General features: G+C 34.5%; 1 protein-coding gene across 2 annotated transcripts in view; it reads right to left on the bottom strand.

Annotated features, from left to right (window-relative positions):
* Nucleotides 1-10,610, bottom strand: part of LOC131038451 (protein MULTIPLE CHLOROPLAST DIVISION SITE 1) — a 58,436-nt gene extending 47,826 nt beyond the window's left edge. Inside the window, exons 1-2 of one of the 2 annotated variants that reach the window (XM_057970890.1) lie at nucleotides 10,337-10,610; nucleotides 9,970-10,245 (exon numbers count right to left, since the gene is read on the bottom strand). In XM_057970890.1, the coding sequence (XP_057826873.1) occupies nucleotides 9,970-10,245; nucleotides 10,337-10,396 (336 nt within the window). In that variant the 5' untranslated portion in view covers nucleotides 10,397-10,610. The remainder of the gene's footprint in view (nucleotides 1-9,969; nucleotides 10,246-10,336) is intronic. The other variant, XM_057970891.2, reaches the window with a different exon arrangement.
* Nucleotides 10,611-18,691: the final 8,081 nt, after the last annotated feature.

Genomic DNA, 18,691 nt, shown 5'->3' with positions numbered 1-18,691 from the left:
AGCCTACCTATTGGACAAGATCGAAGGAAGATCTCAATAAACAATGACTTGTGACAATCAAATACACTTGTGTTTGTTGTCTCGCCCCTTAACAGTGCAAGTTTTGCAGCTTTGACATGCCCATTGATGTACTCTTTACTCTTTCAATACATCAACCTACATAGCAGATATCCTTTAAAAGTTTGAGAGATCTTTTCAACGGGTAGGCGAGCTTGATGAAACTCTTTGATATGGTACATTAAATTCCCTAGTTGCTTCAAGTTTTGGAAATCCAAGCAACAATATTATTGTGCATAAACCTCATAAATATATAACCTGCAATCATAGACTCATCCCTAGAGATTGTTCTCTAGTTCATCGCTCCCATCCGATTCATATTTCATCAATAAAATAATTCTCTTTATTAGCATATTGAATTTTCTAGCAACCCTCCACAAAGTTTAATCCTATGTTGCAAGAAACCTGACCTTATTTCCCCTCATAAAACATTTCAAAAATGGAAACACAAAGAAACTGGAAGGAAGAGAGGGCAAAATATCCCTGAAACACAGCTCCATAAAATCAATATGATGTGTTCCTGTGTGTACATGTGTCTGAGAACATTTGTGTTGTGTGCATTTATGTGTCACTGTGTATGTGTGTGTCTGTATCTGTATGTGTGTATCAGCTAAAGTTTTGCTGGGGTAAAGATGAACTTCAAAGTTTGAATCTTACTAATACCTACCTCCTTTGGCAAGATGAGGTACTGATAATAAAAGCCATAATTTTACTTAGGAAAGAAAATTTCAAGAACAGTATACAGAAGATACAAACAGCTCGTATAGGAGAACAAAAGCTTAAAAATTGCTAATTTCAACATATATTAGCTGAAAATTTTCTCACAAAAGAAAAGCAGAGACAATATAGAGCCTAGAGTACTCTTTTGATATGCAAGTTGTATGCACTATTGCAGTTGTCAAGCTTGGCTACACGGGCTTAGTTTTCAAAATGAAACCTGATGTTTGTTCTTAACTAATTCCTTATCTTGTTTGAAGCCAAGGTGTTACTAATCATTCAGAAAGTTTTGATTATAGTACAAAGTTTTCTTATGCTAAAAGCATGAATGTTTAAGATACTACTATTCTCAAAAAATAAAAATCTAATTTTGGGATTTGTATTGTGAAGAGATTTTTAGTGCAACCTTTTAGCCACCTATCTTGCTCTACTAAAGCCACCAATCCACATAGTTAGCAGACTCACCAAGTTGGCAAGTACTTGCCAATTTTTTATGCTGCCAAGTTACTCACAAGAAAACTCGAGAATCTGACTCATCGAGTTTTTGGTGAGTTACTAACAAGGAAACTTGCGATCGCTGAGTTTTTGGCGAGTACTCGTCAAAAACTAAGCGAGTCCAAGGGAAAAGCTCGGCAAACACACCAAAAATACGGACCATGCCAGAAACATTGATAAAACATAGTTTTTTGCCCTATAAATCCAACCACACCCCTCACACTTTGCACACAGCCCTCTTGCATCCTTTTGAGCTGATTGGAAGAATACTTGGGTAAATTTGAAGGACAGATTTGATGAACTTCAAGGGCAGGTTAATTATTTTTTCTTTTTTCTGTTTTGAAAACCTTTAATCTCATTTTGGCTGCCAAAATGTAGCATGTAGGTTAAAAACAACTCATAAATTCATAAAACTTAGTAGTATTTTGAAATTCACTTCCAAAATTTTGGATTCATCACCATTTTTTGTTTGTTCATACAATTCTTTTACTTAATTCACTATTTATTTGTATACACAGTTTATTTTTCTAATTTTAACATGTTTTGGGGAAAAAAATATTTAGGTTATATTGAATTTATGCTGATTTAAACTAATTTATGTTGACTATACTAATTTTAGGCTAAATTTAAGCTAATTTATAATAATTTATGTTGAATTTAGGCTATTTGTTTGTATTTAAAAATTAATATGTTATACTTTGTACTTGTAGGTTAAATACAATCGCAAATAAAGAAGATTTTAAATCAGGCTCAGCCCAATCAATGCCAGTTACAAGCACTCGTCCCCCTTGAGTTAGAGACCTTGCTTGGACATATGTTGTACAAGGACCGACCCTTGGGATAGTTGTTTGCTCGGACGCCAGAACCTATATCATGGAGGCATAAATTGCCTCAAATACCATCTTGCAAACATTACTTGTCATAATGCCAAGCCCTGTACCAACACCACAAAAGCGATAAAATGAGAGATGAATGCACACTTTGCATTGGAAGAAAAGGAAAAATTAGAAAGCAAGATGACAAGGGCAGCCACAACGGCATCCATTGCTAGTGGTCATGATCCTCAAATGCAAGCAAAAACAGATGATGATACAGCATTTGAAGGCAAAGTGGGCTCCCTTTGTGGTCCATGCATAAAAAACACATTGGCATCAACTCAATCTATTTCAAGTAGAACGTCTACACACACACCACATAGCTTTTTTGTACCTAGAAACATAATTGGAGCACAACCATCATTGGAAGGTACAAAATGGAACAAGGAGGTGCATCAAGAAGCACATAAGGCATGTGCCAATTTTTGGTACTTAAACAACTTTCTCTTCAATATGGCAAGCAGTCCTTATAGGAAGAATATGATAATTGCATTAATAGTAGCAAGAAAAGGCTACAAGGCACCTTTTTCGAAAGACTAAAAAATGAGAGGTTGCTCACAAATGCAACTAAAGAGGCAAAGTTAATAGTGGAAGAACAGAAAAAACAATGGCAAAAGTATGACTGCACTATTCTTTCAAATGGGTGGACAGACGGAATGAACCACACCATTGTCAAACTTACGGTCAAATAATGAGGTAATTTTTTGAAGTTAGTTGGTCCCTTCAACAAAGTAAAAAATGCAAAAAAATTGAGTCTAACGTTGGAGGAAGTTGTCTTCGAGGTGGGCATAGAGAATATTTCAAATCATAACTGACAATGCAACAACATATGTAGCAACTGGGAGATTGCTCAAAGAGAGGCATTAGTCACTCTTTTGAACCCCTTGCACAACACATTGCGTTCACCTTCTTTCAGAGGACAGGGAAACTTGATTGGATGAGACCAATTGTAAATGATGCAAGAAGCATAACAAAATTAATTTAAAATCACCCTTGGGTTCAAGAATGAGAGATCACACAAAAGGGAAAGAGTTGGCGCGATTGGGTGTCTCAAGGTTCACAATGATTTTTGTAACATTGCAAAGCATTATTGGTTTATTGACTTCCTTGAAACAATAGTTTGTGAGTCAAGCATGACTCGACTCATCATATCCAAAGAAGCTTGAAGGAGAGAGGGTTGCAAGGATGGTCTTTGATAATCTTTTTGCACAAAGAGCTACAAATATTGTCAAGGTATCCTCAAAACTTCAATTCTAAATTCGAATTGAATATTTTATTTTTTAAATTTAGTCTTTCATTATAAATTTGTAACTTTAATCTTTTTGTATTTGCAAATTGGAGGAGTTCTCTATTTGGTAGATGGGGATCAAAACCCAATAGGGTACATTTATGAGGCCATGGATAGGGCCAAAGAGTCAATTTGAAATTATTACAAGAGGGACAACCTTAAATTTGATCTCATTTGGCAGATCATCGATCAGAGGTGGAACAATCAACTCCACCAACCCATCCATTCAGCAATGTACTTCCTCAACCCCAACTTTTTCTATTTGGAGGAACTCACGACATGCATTCTAGGACTAGAGTAAGTTTTTTCTTTGGAACTAGCTATCCAAAGAAGAACCTTTCTTTGGAACTAGCTATCTGAGGAAGAAACGCTCAATCACCGAGTAACAAATATTTGAGTCTTTACATCACATGCATCTTACAAGTTACAAATTTCAAATTTACTATTTGATAGTTTGATAAAATATGATTTGCTTCCTACTCTTTAATAGTTTATTTTGTAGATTATTGGTGGATAGATTGGGGTAGATTGGCATGCAACTACCCCAAATCTTCAAAGATTAGCCTTTTGCATTTTGTGCCAACCTTGTAGGTGCATCCATGTCATGTCCCCATCATGATGTATCTTCGTTGCATCTTATACAAACACATCATTGGGCATCAGTAATCAGAAAATGGCCTTACTAGTAAGACTTCGCCATTTTTCCATCTCCCTAAACTGATCCCCAAACTGGTTACTACAAGACAAAACAGATTAGAGGAAGAGTCGCCAGTTTAAGGAGGATGTGGTTCTAATATCAGATTTTAGAAGGAATGTGTTTGTGAGGGAAATCTTGCTGGCCCCTGCTGTGTTAGGGGATGTGACTTTCCATATGCACATAAGCCTACAGAAGACATGAGTTTACAGTCTTTGCGGTCTTTGCTGAGCCAATGCAAGGAAAGAGAAACGTGTGGTTTTGGACTCTTTTGTAGGAATAAGACAAAAAGGGATGAATCGCTCTCAATAACTTAGTCAAGGCTAAAAGAAATTGACTTGTAGCTGGTCGAACTGCTTCCCATTGTGGAGTTGTTTCTCCAAGGAACGGAGCTGGAAAAGAATACCATTATATTACTTCTTGCTAGACGCTGAAAGGAGAGGAGAGTTTAGTTAAAGAAATGTAATCTCAAAACGGTCGGTAAATGAAGAGTCAAGGGTCATGAAGGCAAGAGGCATACCCGTATTAACAAGAAAGGACATGACTCTCTAAGCAATGAAAGAATATAAAAACAGTTTGATCTCCAAGGAGGGAGTAAGGAATCAGCATAAGAAAGTCATCAATCATAAAAGCATTAAGAAATCATTCAAGCAGATTAGTCCATTCAGAAGATCGAATTACACAGGAAGATAGCAGCACCGGATCAATAAGAAGGATCAGATCGGAAAACTTAAATACGAATCAGACCACTATTTTCTGCAGTATCAATAACATATCTTCCAGATCAATTGTGGTATACTTATTTACATATTACTTATGCATAATGAATGATGCTTAACTGTAATATGTTTGATTGTAACACACACACACACACACACACACACACACACACATACACAGGCATACACGCATACATACATACATACACACAGACATACATACACACATACATACATACACACATACATACACAGGCATACACAGGCATACACAGGCATACACACATACATACATACATGCGCACACACACAGACACACATACATACACACATACATACACACACACACACATACACGCATACATACATACATACACACATACACACACACATACACACATACATACATACATACACATACACACATACACACAGACACACAGACACACACATACATACACACATACATACAAACATACATACACACATACATACATACATACATACATACATATAATGAACGATGCTTAAGTGTATATAGATTATAAGATATGTTTGATTGTCATATTCATATATATATATATATATATATATATATCAATGCTGTCCATGCACAATAGATGATGATTAAACATGTGTATATGATAGAAAGATATGCCTGATTGTTTGAAATCATTTTGTAGGAAGGGCCTGAGGTGTAAGCAAAAGGGGTTTGAGAGGGCTAAGTAAGTAGTCCATCATAGAGTTGACCATAATGGTTCCTATGACTAGAGGAACCCACTTACGACCTCTGCCCGACTCCACAAGATGGCACTTGTCTTTAAAGGGGCAAGACATTGATGGGAAAAGCAGGTACAAGCCGCTAAGCAAGCAAGAGGGCTGTGGTAGACATCCACTTTTGGGCTTAGTGTAGAAATGGCTTCAGGTGGACCCATCATGTCTCTTCCTCCAAACCCGAATATGCTTGTATAGTATTATTAATAATCTATGACTGCAATGCAGTTTGCCTAACCCTACTCATTGTGTGTGCGTGTGCATGTTTATTGATTTTGAGAGGCAAGCAATGGAGGATGTGGCTACAGCAGAGTGAGCGATAGGATTGGATGACATTGATGAGGCAAAAAAGGAGTCCTTGCCATCTATTAGCATTATGGAGGTTGATCCAAAGCCACAAGAACAGCCTTCTATACCAAGCAACGAGCCACAGCAGATTGCAAGGATTAGAACCTCAACCTCTCCCGTAATTTTCACTTGATTAAGGAAGAGGAAGATGTAAAATATTATATTTTGTAATATGTAATTTATGAATTTTGATGATGATTTTCGAAGGCAATCATCATAAATTCATAATAGTTGTCAGCTATCTATTGTATAAAAATTCCACATGATTTTGTGCTTTTACACTCAATTTGTGTTCAAATTAATCAAATTTAATAGAAAACACTTTTGTACTCAATTATGGACTCAATGGATACATTTTTCATTGAATTTTGCCTAAAAAATGTGTTTCTAAAGAGATTATACAAAACAAATTTCGGGTCTGCGAAGTCAATATCTACCAACTATACTTTTCAACGAGAAAAAAAATCATTTAACAACAATAAAACTATAATTAACTAGAACAGCTCACTCTTACTGGACTGCTCATCTGTGAATACTAAACATTTACAGTAAAAGGGATTATATAGTGTTTGGTCTATTTATCTGAAGAAAACTCAAGCACCAGATAATACCAAGCACTGTGTAGGGACCTGTCCAATACTGTGGTTAAAACATCAAGTACTTAGCCTAAGAAGCATGCTTGCAAAAATTAAACTTAAAGAAACTGAAGCCTGTACAAGCAGTGGAGCATGCAATTCTATTTGAAGCAACAGCTAAAAACTTAACAGGACTTAACATGCAGAGAATCTTCCTGATCAAGATGAGCCCCTTGGGTAACACAGGGACAGGTGACGTGCCTGTCATCTGGTTGAGCTGTAAGGCATTGGTTTAATCCTGCAACAAACCCTTGTTGAGTTCCCATAACTGAGTTTGGAACCTGGAAAGACTCTCTGCAATAAGCATAGGCAGATGGGATTGCAATTAAGTCATCATGCCTCAACTCCCATCTGCAGAGTGTCACTCAGCTATAATTATAATGAAACAATATTAACAGAAAAGCTATTGTGCAACATTAATTGTTTTGTGGCTTCTAATGCATAGAACCTGACGGGAACACCTATAGCCATTATTTGTTAAAAGGACTTAATTTAATATACATGTGGACATTGGTAAGGCATATTTATAGATGAAATCTCAATAGAAAAACTTTAGAGGTGCAATCCCTCTATCATTGAAATTGTTTCTGGTATACTGGAATCCTGTTTACAGGTTTCTAACCCACTTGGAAACATTTCCGGCAGTTTTGAGCCATTTTCCACAAGTTTAGCAGAAGTTTCCTGCCCTAGAAAAACATTAAAAGAGCTGAAGCTTGTAAAGAGTCCTGGAATCTCTCAACAACTAAGTGCCTAACATGGAGATCCTCACTGAAGTGGCAAGGAATTCAAAATGGATTTTCGCACTCATTCCTCTGAAAACCCTAAATCCCTAATGTCTGCAGGGACACAGCAGATTTCATCAGGCGCTGAGCAAAAAGAGATTTTAGAAAAAACTATTGTGGACGAGGACAGACACCTGTCTTCAGAGGAAGGGGACTTGCAAGTACGCGGTTCATGCACTCTGAAGGCCCCTGTTACACCCAATAAGCAAGGCACAGTGCAAGAAATGATGGGAATACGGTGTCTGTACACTTTGGAGCCCTAAACAATGAAGTGAATGGAGATGAAGCAAATAAAAGCTACCCAGCAGTGTCCTCCATGGCAAATATGATGCAAAAAGAAAGTATTGCTTCCTATTCTGGTGAGCATTCCATTCTTTCTCTTGGGTCAGAGGTCCTGGTTAAAGAAGAAAACTTTTGAAATTGAGGTTTGATCTGCAGATTTCATGCATTCTTGCCATGGTTAGCAGATCTACATGAATGGATATCAAAGTACTGGGTGGAAAAATTAAAAGGTACCATAGATATATACCCTAGTGCTGAAGGTTTCTTTGTATTACTGTGTGAAAAATTAGAGGATGGAATATAAATAGTAGAAAAGGCTCCATGGTTCTGGGAAACAGAGAGATTTTTGGTTATGACAGTCTGGGTATGTCTACCTTTTTTCCCTCTTTGATATTGGGTTGATTACTATTTTCAGGAAATTGGTAATATGCCAGGAATTTTTTTTGGCTCTAGACCCAAACACAAACAATTTGGTTTACTCTACCATGGCCAGGATACAAGTGGAACTAGACATCTCAAAAGAGTTACAGATGAGATTTGGTTGAAAGTGGACGATCGGATTTAGAAACAGGTTACAGAATGAATATATAACTTTTCGTTGCAGGAAGTGTTTTCAAGTAGGTCATACTGAATCTGTGTATGCTTTGGGGAAGCCTAAAAAGCTTAAGAAAGATACATGGTAGCAAGGTGCTTGTTACTCCCATTTATCAGTAAATAAGTGCATAGAGAGTCCTTTGGAGGTAAATGTGGATACAAATCAGAAGGAAGAACAGCAGTAGATGATTTCAGATTAAAATAAGATAAGTAAGTCAAAGTTTATTTCTCTCATTCCTTGTCCTTCGCTGCCTAAATACTCTGAGGTAGTTCATTCTTCTAATTCTTGACAACATTCAGCGTGCGGATTGAAGGAGGAGAAAAGATAGAGCTGGTGGATTTAGCCTTATCTACCAAAGATGTAAAGGATATATCAACATCAAATGATAGCATGCGACAACTCTTGAGACCAATTCAGCCCAAGCAACAAGCTGACCATTTCTCTGTTTCTAGTTTCCCTGCAGAGCTCTTGAATGAAGAAGAACGGGGAATAGATTAGCATATAAATAATCTCTATTAGCAGTAATCAATAATACATATTAGGAGTCAACGGAGGGTGAAGATGAAGACGAGGAATGGATAAGATAGCAAAGTTAAAAAGGTAAAGTGTAATTGTTGACTATTGCAGGTCTTTTATATTCAGAGATTATTGTGTAGCTTTTATGTTATATTTAAATGAAAAGGAGTCCCAGAATCTTGGCCAATGTTTTCAATCTTAAATTTTTTTTATTTAAATTGTGTTAAAATCAAAATACGTTATCTAGATTCCTTAAGGTTTTCATATTTTGGGTACATGGAAGAGTGAATTTCTAGATGAAACAAAAAAAATAAATGAAAATGAAGCAAATGTTAACTTCAATTGGAAAATATTTGTGGTTAAAAATTAAGAAAAAAATGTAAATTGGCGAATACTAGCTGCTATAATTTTCCACATCCACCACAGGAACTCAGCTTTCGAAATATTTATCAAGTTTCCAATACAATCTCTAGGAGTTTCCAAAGGAGCTCAATCTCATTTCCAGGAGTTTCCATAAGGTTACGTCCAATATATTTCTTGTCAATTCACTATTTACAGCTGTTTCCTTGAGAAGTTTGCACCAGAGTTTCTAGCTGTCCTCACTTCTCATACCTGTGTTTTCCAAGTTCCTAATTCTTGGCGAAACAAAAATACTAATGATATCTTCTAAACAAACAATAGAGATGGATACTGAACAATAAATCGCACACACACCGCACTATCCCTGTTGAAACTTTCTACGGCAAGAATTACAGACATAATATTGAAACCAACCTTGGAGGACGGTGGAGTGATTGTGATACGAACCAACGATAAGAGCATTACCTGCACTGGTATTACCCTTAACGATAATAAGGACGTCCCTAAATCCAGTGGACACATGATAAGGTTGTGGTGCAATGAGTACAAGATTCAATCAAGCTCTATTAGTTTACAAACCAAATTAAAAATGGCGTCCAAGCCCCGCTATGTGGCCTTGATAGGCAACCCACAACCTCACCCCTCACCCAATATTTTACCAAGAAGAAGGTAAAGGAACAGAAGCCAACCAAAGAACAGAATTTGATACCCCAAAATAGCCAATCTTGTATTCACCACAATATCATGCCCAATTTTCATTGAAATTTACAAAATTAAATATTAAAATCAACTTTGGTCTAAAAGCCTAAATTCTGAAGCGTTCAGAAAGTACCGTGGTGAAAATAGGCTCCAGAGGAGCAATCGCCTGTTGTAGTGTCCTCTTTGACGAACCCAATGCTTTTGAAAATTTTGATTTAAATTCTGAGTAAGTCTCATTTACAATAGACACAGATTTATTCAACATTGATTCGGAGGATTTGCCCGTAACATGTGCTCTCCATTTGACATTGGATTTGTTATTAATATACAAATCTCTAACAGATTGTCTGAAAAATGAGGAAGAATATTGACCTACAAAGGTTGTATTTGTTCCACCAGCTTTACCAAACTGCACAGGCAAAATATATAAAATCGCATGAAGCTTGTCAGCGATTTAATTAAAATGCACTACAGTTGGGGGTGAAGAACCATTAACTTACCTGCATTGATGGATAGTTAGAATGAAGAATAGAAGTGAGTGTCTCTGTGAAAGATGCCATTTGGACTGCCTTTAACAATTTAGTTCCATTTCTTCACATTTTAATCTGTACAAAATTGCAGGATTTTATTGAAATTTCACTTATACTGTACTGCAAATAGCTGCTAAGAACAAAAGCGGTTTGCAGTTTCGAATATTGGACTGCAAATAGCTACTAGATTTTTGATATTCCACAAATATCATTTCTCAAATCCACCAATGGGAAGGTAATTAAATTGAAAAGGAATAAAATGCCTTCTTCGTAAATATAGGCTAATTAAATAGATACAATTAAAAAGAAAACAATTACAGATGTGGGGCCAATTGTTACCATAAATGTTAATAAACAAAGGAATTATTTAAAATTAAATGTTATTTTAAGTTGAATATTGATGAGGGGAAGTGTTCTAACACATGGTAAAATTGATTTGATAATATTTTAGATATTTAGATGGGTTAAGCAAAGCTCTTATATTTTAAAAATTGTTTGTTTATTGTTACGATCATTTATGTAAATGTAAATCTATTACTACGCATAGATCTTAAGATGTGACATGTGGATTTGATATGATAAAATAAATTAATGAATATACTCACCCTAATTTCTAATATGTGAATGCATGTAAGAAAATGCAATATTTATAAACACCTTTCAAAAAATTTCAAATCATGTTCTCCTCAATCAAACTCTTAGAGGACTAGCTTCACAATTTTAAGCAAAGATTTATAGATAGCAAGCAAGTGCGTAATGGACCTAAGATGGTGTGTTATGATAAATACTTTGAATCTTTACAAATCAAAATAGATGTATTTACTTAATTATTGGGTGATTTTCAAATGAATGAATGAATGAATATCTTTTAATACATCAGCCAAGCACACAAATCCAACATAAATTGTACTAGGGCAACATACAATGACTAGTAAAATTATTAACAAGCAAGAATTTAAAATTTTTAAGTTAAAAAGTCTTGGAAAAAAATTCACAAGTAGAACTTACTTAGTCAAATTTGTACCCACAAACTTGGTCCAAGGTGGGGAACAAAGGAAATAGAGGTGCATAAGATGCTTTCTACACTAACTATGAGAGGATGTATGTGCACAAAAAAAACCAATCATATAGTTAAAATAAATAAATATAAAAGCAATATATCATAACACAGTGATTTACATGGGAAAATCCTTTAGGAGAAAAATCTCATATTCCAAAGCAACTGGATATATTATTTAGTAATAAAAAGTCATAATACACTTTCAAACTATAAACTTTTATAGGAGTGTCACCAACCAAAGATCTAGGGCAATTCTAGCAACATAACAATACCTACAAAACTCATTATTCAAACCTCCATCTCAAGCAACCAATAAATAGGAAAAGTGAAATCATAAAAAGGTAATTACAAAACAATGAGTCAAAACTACCCAATAGGTGATGTCAATATCCCTAGTTAAAAATCCAACCAAATTCCAAGATGAGTCCACAAGTTGAAAAAAAAATGTATTCCAACTTGAGCACTCTATTTTGGCTTCATTATCTCCATCCAAAGATTTGTTATGACACATCATTATTGTTGGTATGTGGTGACCGATCATGTTGTTGGGCTTAAATTTTGGTGACTTTGTTAGCTTTCCCCCCAAATCAATTAATGGGAGAGTGCAGCAAGGTAGAGCCCATCCTGCAACACTCGAGGGGTGATATCCCCTCAATGAGGACCTAGGGTAGAGCCCACGATAGGGATTTGGGGAAATGCCCCTAGTAGAGATTGCCAAGGGCAGTGTTTCCAAAGCAAAAATTGTCCATTATTTAATAAAGGATTCAACTATTGTTATAGTATGTAAACCAACCTTTGTAAACTGCTAAAAAGGCTTGATGAATAAGTAGTGTATAATGTGAAATCATCATATTGTAATTTTCTCTCCACTTGATAATAAAAAAAAGTGGAAGAATTTTTCTCCATGGATGTGGCCCACATTAGGTGAACCACGTTAAATTTGTGTGTTATTGTGAATTATTATTTGTGCCTCTTTTATTTTATATTATATTTAATATTGTTTATTGCTCTAGTCTGCCTAAACCCTAACACATTATAATGTTATAAGTTGGTTGACAAGTGTAACCCCCTCTTACATCTCTTTTATGTGTCATATGTAGTTGTACTTCTCTAATATGGCAGGACCAACTTCAAGAGATCGCGATTCTTTATCTAAGAGGTTTTTGGACCCTTTTTGTTTTAAATTATAAAGCTCAAAGGTTCTATGTACTAGACATCAAAAAATTAATGTTGAACAACCCAAAAATGACCTCTATAGCCTAACTTTTGATTTTTAAATTTTATAGTCCAAAAATCTTATTTATAATATTTTGAACATTAGAAGCAATGTCAAGACACCTTTCCTAATAATTTTCCACTTGTTAAATAGCTTGCAAAAGTAAAGGGAGCATTAGCATTGTCAACTAATTGCTAGGGGTTGAGAGGCCCATAGACTCATATCAGTAGCTAACATTGATGTGCTCATTGGACTTGTTCAACTTTCTCTAGCATTACCTTGACATCCTCTATCATGACATAGAAAAGGGTATTATACATTACCATGTTTTATCTTTGCAATATTTATTAGGTTCCCTACTAGACATTTATGACACTCTAACTACCACATAGAGTTGTAATAGATCACAATGTTAACCTCACATGTGAACACAAATGTTTAATTCAAATTATTTCCTTACAAGAATGAGTAGTTATTGTGTGCACTAACTTTGTAGTGGAAAAAATAATCACAACCTACCACTTACTCATTTAGTTAATTGCACCGACCAAACATACTGAAAACATATCTACCAATGAATCTCCTACCATCAACATCCCTAACGCAATCTAAATCTATAAATTCGTGTATATATATTAAAGTGATAATCTCATGTAGAACACATGATAACAAATGGAGGACTTGAAGGTACCCCACAAATATCTATTAATCCTCTTCAACACATCCTAGTGTTCTAATTCAAGATTAGCCGTATAAATTGACTTAAGACTCCCACTTCTCAAGAAATGTATATTCTAGTATAAACTATAGTGTACATTAAGCTCCTCTTAGCACTAGCATAAGGTATTTGGATCATATCATCCTTCTCACCAAGAGAAGTCAAAACATATTCTCTTGATAACTTGGTCCCCACCAAAATAGGAACACATAATTGGCTACAAGTTACCATACTAGATCTCTCCAACATCAAATTTGCATATATGCTTTGACCCAACCAAAGATTTTTATTTTCTATCTTATGATCTCCATGCAAAAGATGAACCTAGTAGCCCCTAAGTCTTTCATTTCAAACTATACTAAAAGCTAAGACTTCAATTCACAAACCATGTCTATACCATTACTAAAAATAACATATCATTAACTTAAAATGTACAATAACAAAGAAATGACCATTTTCCATCTTATAATAAATGTAAAGATCTAATTTATACATTATGTTAGAAATCCCAATCCCAATCCCAATATACAATAATCAAACTTTCACTACCACATTGTGGGTGATTGTTTAAGATGATACAAATATTTTTTTCAACGTATGAACCATTTTTTTTACCTCTTTCAATTTAGTGCTTTACTTGTGTCATGTAATTTTTTTTCTTTAAATCACCATGAAGGCAAATTATTTTCACATTCCTTTTTCTCAATCTTGAAATCAAAAGCTATTACAATGCATAATAACAACTAAATGGAATTTAGCTTAACAAATAGAGAAAAATCCTATGAAAATCAATTCCCTCAACCTAATAATATCCCTTCACAACTAATCTTGCCTCTTACTTCTAAACACTACCATTTGAATTGACCTTTCTTTGAACACACATTTACAAGCAACTGGTTTTCAATCATCGGACAATGGTAAAGGTATAAGTTTCACATGTCATTTTTTTCAATGTAGCCATCTCCTTATCCATGGTCACTTTGTAATACACTACATCATCCATACCCATAAACTCCTTCACAATATTAGGATCATTAATGTTAGTAATTAAAATAAAAATACATCTCCAATCAAGAGGAGTGTACTTATATAGTTGTTGTCTTTATTGAGGGGACTTCCTCAATGATTGAGATGGAGGCTCTAAGTGTCTTCTTCAAAACTCTCAAAAATATCTAAGCTCTCCTCATCTTCAAGTCATTTGTGGGATTCTGGTTCAACCTTATCATTTTGTGAAAGAAATTGAACCATGTACTTCTTTTCATCATCCTCTAGTTGTAATTATATGGAAGAAGAATGGCTAACTTCTCTAAAGATAACACTCGTGCTATACAAAAAAAGTGACCATAGGATCCCAAAGCTTGTACCATAATTTCACATCAACAATATAGAACTAATGAAGATAAAGAATAGCTTTGTTCTCTAATTTAGAGGACTTCTCCTTATGAACATTTTCAGGTGTCTCACAACTAAAGAATTGAAGATGTTTGAATGAATCTTTTTCATTGATCACACCACCATAGGTGTATTCTCAACAAGAGATGATGTAGGAGACTTATTAACCAAGTAACAAGTTATAGTAATGGCTTCGGCCTAGAATTTCTTATTCGATCCAAATCCACTTAGCATATGTATATCACTCCCCATCAATCTTTTTTTTTTTTGCAACCCCATTCTCCTAAGGGGTGTATATAGTTGTGTTGTGTCTCTTTATATTGTAATCCTTAAAAAATTTATCAAAACTTGCTAAAAAAACTCACTTACATTATTAATCCTTAAAATCTTAATATTTCTACCAATTTAATTCTTTACAAGATCCTTAAACTCTTTAAAACGACTAAAGGCTTCATATGTGCTTCTAAGAAAATATACCCATGTCTTGTTGTAGTCATCAATAAAAGATACATCATACACACATTTAGAAATCAAAGGAGCATTAATATGGCAAAATATATCAAAATTAATCAAGCCCAAAACCCAAAAGATGCTAATAAATAGAGTAAAATTAAACATGATTTTGTTTTTCATATACACAATGCTCGCACAAATCAAATTCAAGATTACAATCATTTAACTTTGAACAATGAGATTTTTTTAATTTTTCAAGGCCATTAGATCCTTCTCACCTATGTGGCCTATTGGGGTTTCAAAAAATTTAAAAATTTGTAATTTGTTTTCTAGATAATATTTACTAGCCTAAATGTCAATGAGAGGTTTTCCTCTATTTATTGACCCTTTTTCCTAGCCTCGAAATTTTGGACATTTTTAAGTTGTCAATATATTATGAAGGTTTTGAAGCTTTTGTCAAGGTTTAACAAATCAAGGCCTGACATAGGTAAAAAAAAAAATCATGTTGACAATTTGTAGTGGTTTTGAAACCTTTATTGAGAGTTGGCAAGGTTTTTGCGAACTTTTCAAGGCCCACTGTTGATTTTCTAACCTTTTCAATTTCTTTTTTAAAAGCTAGTCTTTATTGTGCATTAGGGTTTCCAAGTGGTTCTATAACCACAAGAGGGATCCAATGGAGTTTCAAGAACATGTCTATCCTTCAACAAAACACTAGATGATGACGAAATATTTTCATATGACAGAGTTTTGTGGTATTTTCACAACCTTTGGCTCTCAAAGACCGTTCAAGCACTAATGCTAAGTGTCGACATATAAGAAAAAGTCAAGGAACTTGAAAGGATGCCTATGGTGTGCTTCAAGTACTTGGTTTAAGCTGCAAACTATATTTGTAGTGTTGATAAGCACTCAATATGACAAATAGAACAAGAGGAAACTCGTGGTAAGGAAGAAAAGTGACCCACATATTTTTTAAAGCAATTTAAAAGGGTTTTAAGTGCCAAATGAAATGGTGTTAAACGTGTACTCTCCTCCTAATTGCCTTAATGGTGATATCAACTCATATCTACTAGCCTTGAAAATAGAGGGCACCTACTCACTAGAAGTTATTGCAGACATTCTACTTCAATATGGATACTCATTTTGGGTCAAAATACTTATTAGGCCGTGGATTTTTTAGTGTTATAATGCAATGCCCATTTTGATTTTTGGACTGAATGAATAATCCAAAAAAAGAAAAAATATACAAAAAAAAATGATGTTAGAGCAGTTATAAGGAGGTAGTGATGGGGTTAGATCACCAAAAAGGTTGGATGATTGTTGTTAGTTATGATATATAAGCAAGTTCAAAAAATGTGTCAATTTAAGATGTTTTCTTCAACACACGATATTGTGAATGTAAACATAACTTGGTGAATTTGACAAAATTCTAAACTTATCACAACAATTTATAATTAACCATTTTATGCTTGCACCTAGATGTGTTTAACTTATCAAGGGATATCTAAGTATATGGAACTGAACATAGTTCATTTTGATTGCATCTAAATGTTGGATCAACTTGGTGTTGCTAATTATTTCTTTTTATTTTTTCCTTGTCAACTAAGAATCCATACTTCCTCAAATTGGCACTAGTATTCCATGTATATATTTTAATCACTTAAACAAAATAAAAAATCACTAAATATTTAGTTCAATTTGGTTTCAATTTATGCAATTCATAATCACAATACGCGGAGAATATTGATTTCAATAAACATTGTAAATCGTGTATCTTGCACCAACCTCATGCTTATAGCAAAGGTGTTGATTGTCTATGTAGAGTTAGTGATACAGTTAGTTTCTCTCAGCCAATGACAACTTTTGGGGTTAAATCGATAATTAGGTTTAGCTACTTGTTCTTTAGTCATCTCATATATTTGAACTTCTAGGAATACCCTCTTAAGTTTAAGTTGAGCTTAAAGTGAAAGAGAGGAAACCAAAACTCATATATTTGACCTTGAAACCTCCTTAGTTATGTTGATGAATTGATTTCACTTGCTAGATGAAAACCCTAACCTTGCTAATGGAATTTTGTTCTAGGAAGTGGAGCAGTGGTTTTGGGACCAAACAAAATGGGGCCATTGCTGGGTCTAGTGAACGAAAATTTTAACTTCAACAAATGAAATCTTTATTAAGAGTTAACCTCATCAAATACACTCAGATAAACTAGTAGTTTTTGATATGTATGTAAAAAATATCCTAGGCCTATGGGTGCAAACTAAGATCTCAAATCTTTATGGCATATCATTGGAACATGTATATGATTCAACTACAATCATAATGGAAGAGATGAAGACTTTGATTGATGTTCCTTTGTTGAAATCAATTCGAGACTATGAAGTGTGTGTGAAAGAACCAGGTTAAATGATATCAAAATGATGACTTTAAGCAATAACAGTAAATTATAGAACTAAAAACCAACATAGTAAGTCAGATCTAGAAATGAGACATAGAGAGGAACCTATAGCTATAATATGTAATACAAAGTGTTGGAAACAGTAGGGTTACCTAGACCTAGGGTTTTCAAACTAACAGAAAGGGTAGAAATGTGCAATCACGAGGTCTTACAGGCATGTCTTCTAAAAATCTAGTTGAAAAGTGTCAAACAAGGGTGTGGGACGCCCTAGTCCTAGTGTTTCTACCTGTTTAAAAACTAGGACTGATTGTCATTGTCTTCTCTACACTCTTGTAACCTCATCTATTATTAGATTTGAGCCTACACTAATTAAAATGGGGATAAGTGGTTATGTTGTATAGCGGCTTGTCTAAGTCAAACCTTGCATTGTTGTTCCCACCTCTATATAAGCTATGCTGATGTAAAAAGAGTGCTTATCCTCATAAATATAGTAATGGAAATACTAAATTGAAATGATTATACCTTAGGAATGGAAATGATGGTGATGTAATTCTCTCTAGACAAGTCCTCTAAGTATTCATGCAATAACATGATCACAAAACATAATCAACATGAAATCATACTTGAATGTGGGTTGTTGTAGCTTGTTGCTCAATATGTTGAATACTAAGATCCAAAGTGTTTGCTTGATCATTTAAATACTCATATAATATCTTAGACCTTATGAATGATAAGAAATGTTCTTTAGATAGGGTTCACGAGATATTTTCAAATTTAGGATTATAACCAATGGTCAAAAGAAAAGATCGATACCAGATCATGAATGACAGAGGCACACTTGCACGCATTTAAAATTGGACCCCTTTTAGAGGAACTATGGTGTTGGGCACCTCAATCCATTAAAAAAGGGATAAACAAAAGGATGGCGGTGTGTCCACAACATAAGACCTAGTATTGATATTAGCATGTGACAAAAATTAATTTGCAAGTTCAAATTATAGGGTAGGATAAGGCCCAAATAGGATTAAAAATAACAAGAAAAGGCACACTGAAGTAGGGGCCCAAATAGAGTGTGAAATTGTAAAGGGATA

This window comes from Cryptomeria japonica, chromosome 8 (genome assembly GCF_030272615.1).
Source record: "Cryptomeria japonica chromosome 8, Sugi_1.0, whole genome shotgun sequence".
In the NCBI taxonomy this organism is placed as follows: domain Eukaryota; kingdom Viridiplantae; phylum Streptophyta; class Pinopsida; order Cupressales; family Cupressaceae; genus Cryptomeria; species Cryptomeria japonica.
The sequence above is the reverse complement of the archived record's forward strand: the minus strand, read 5'-3'. Positions and strand labels throughout refer to the sequence as shown.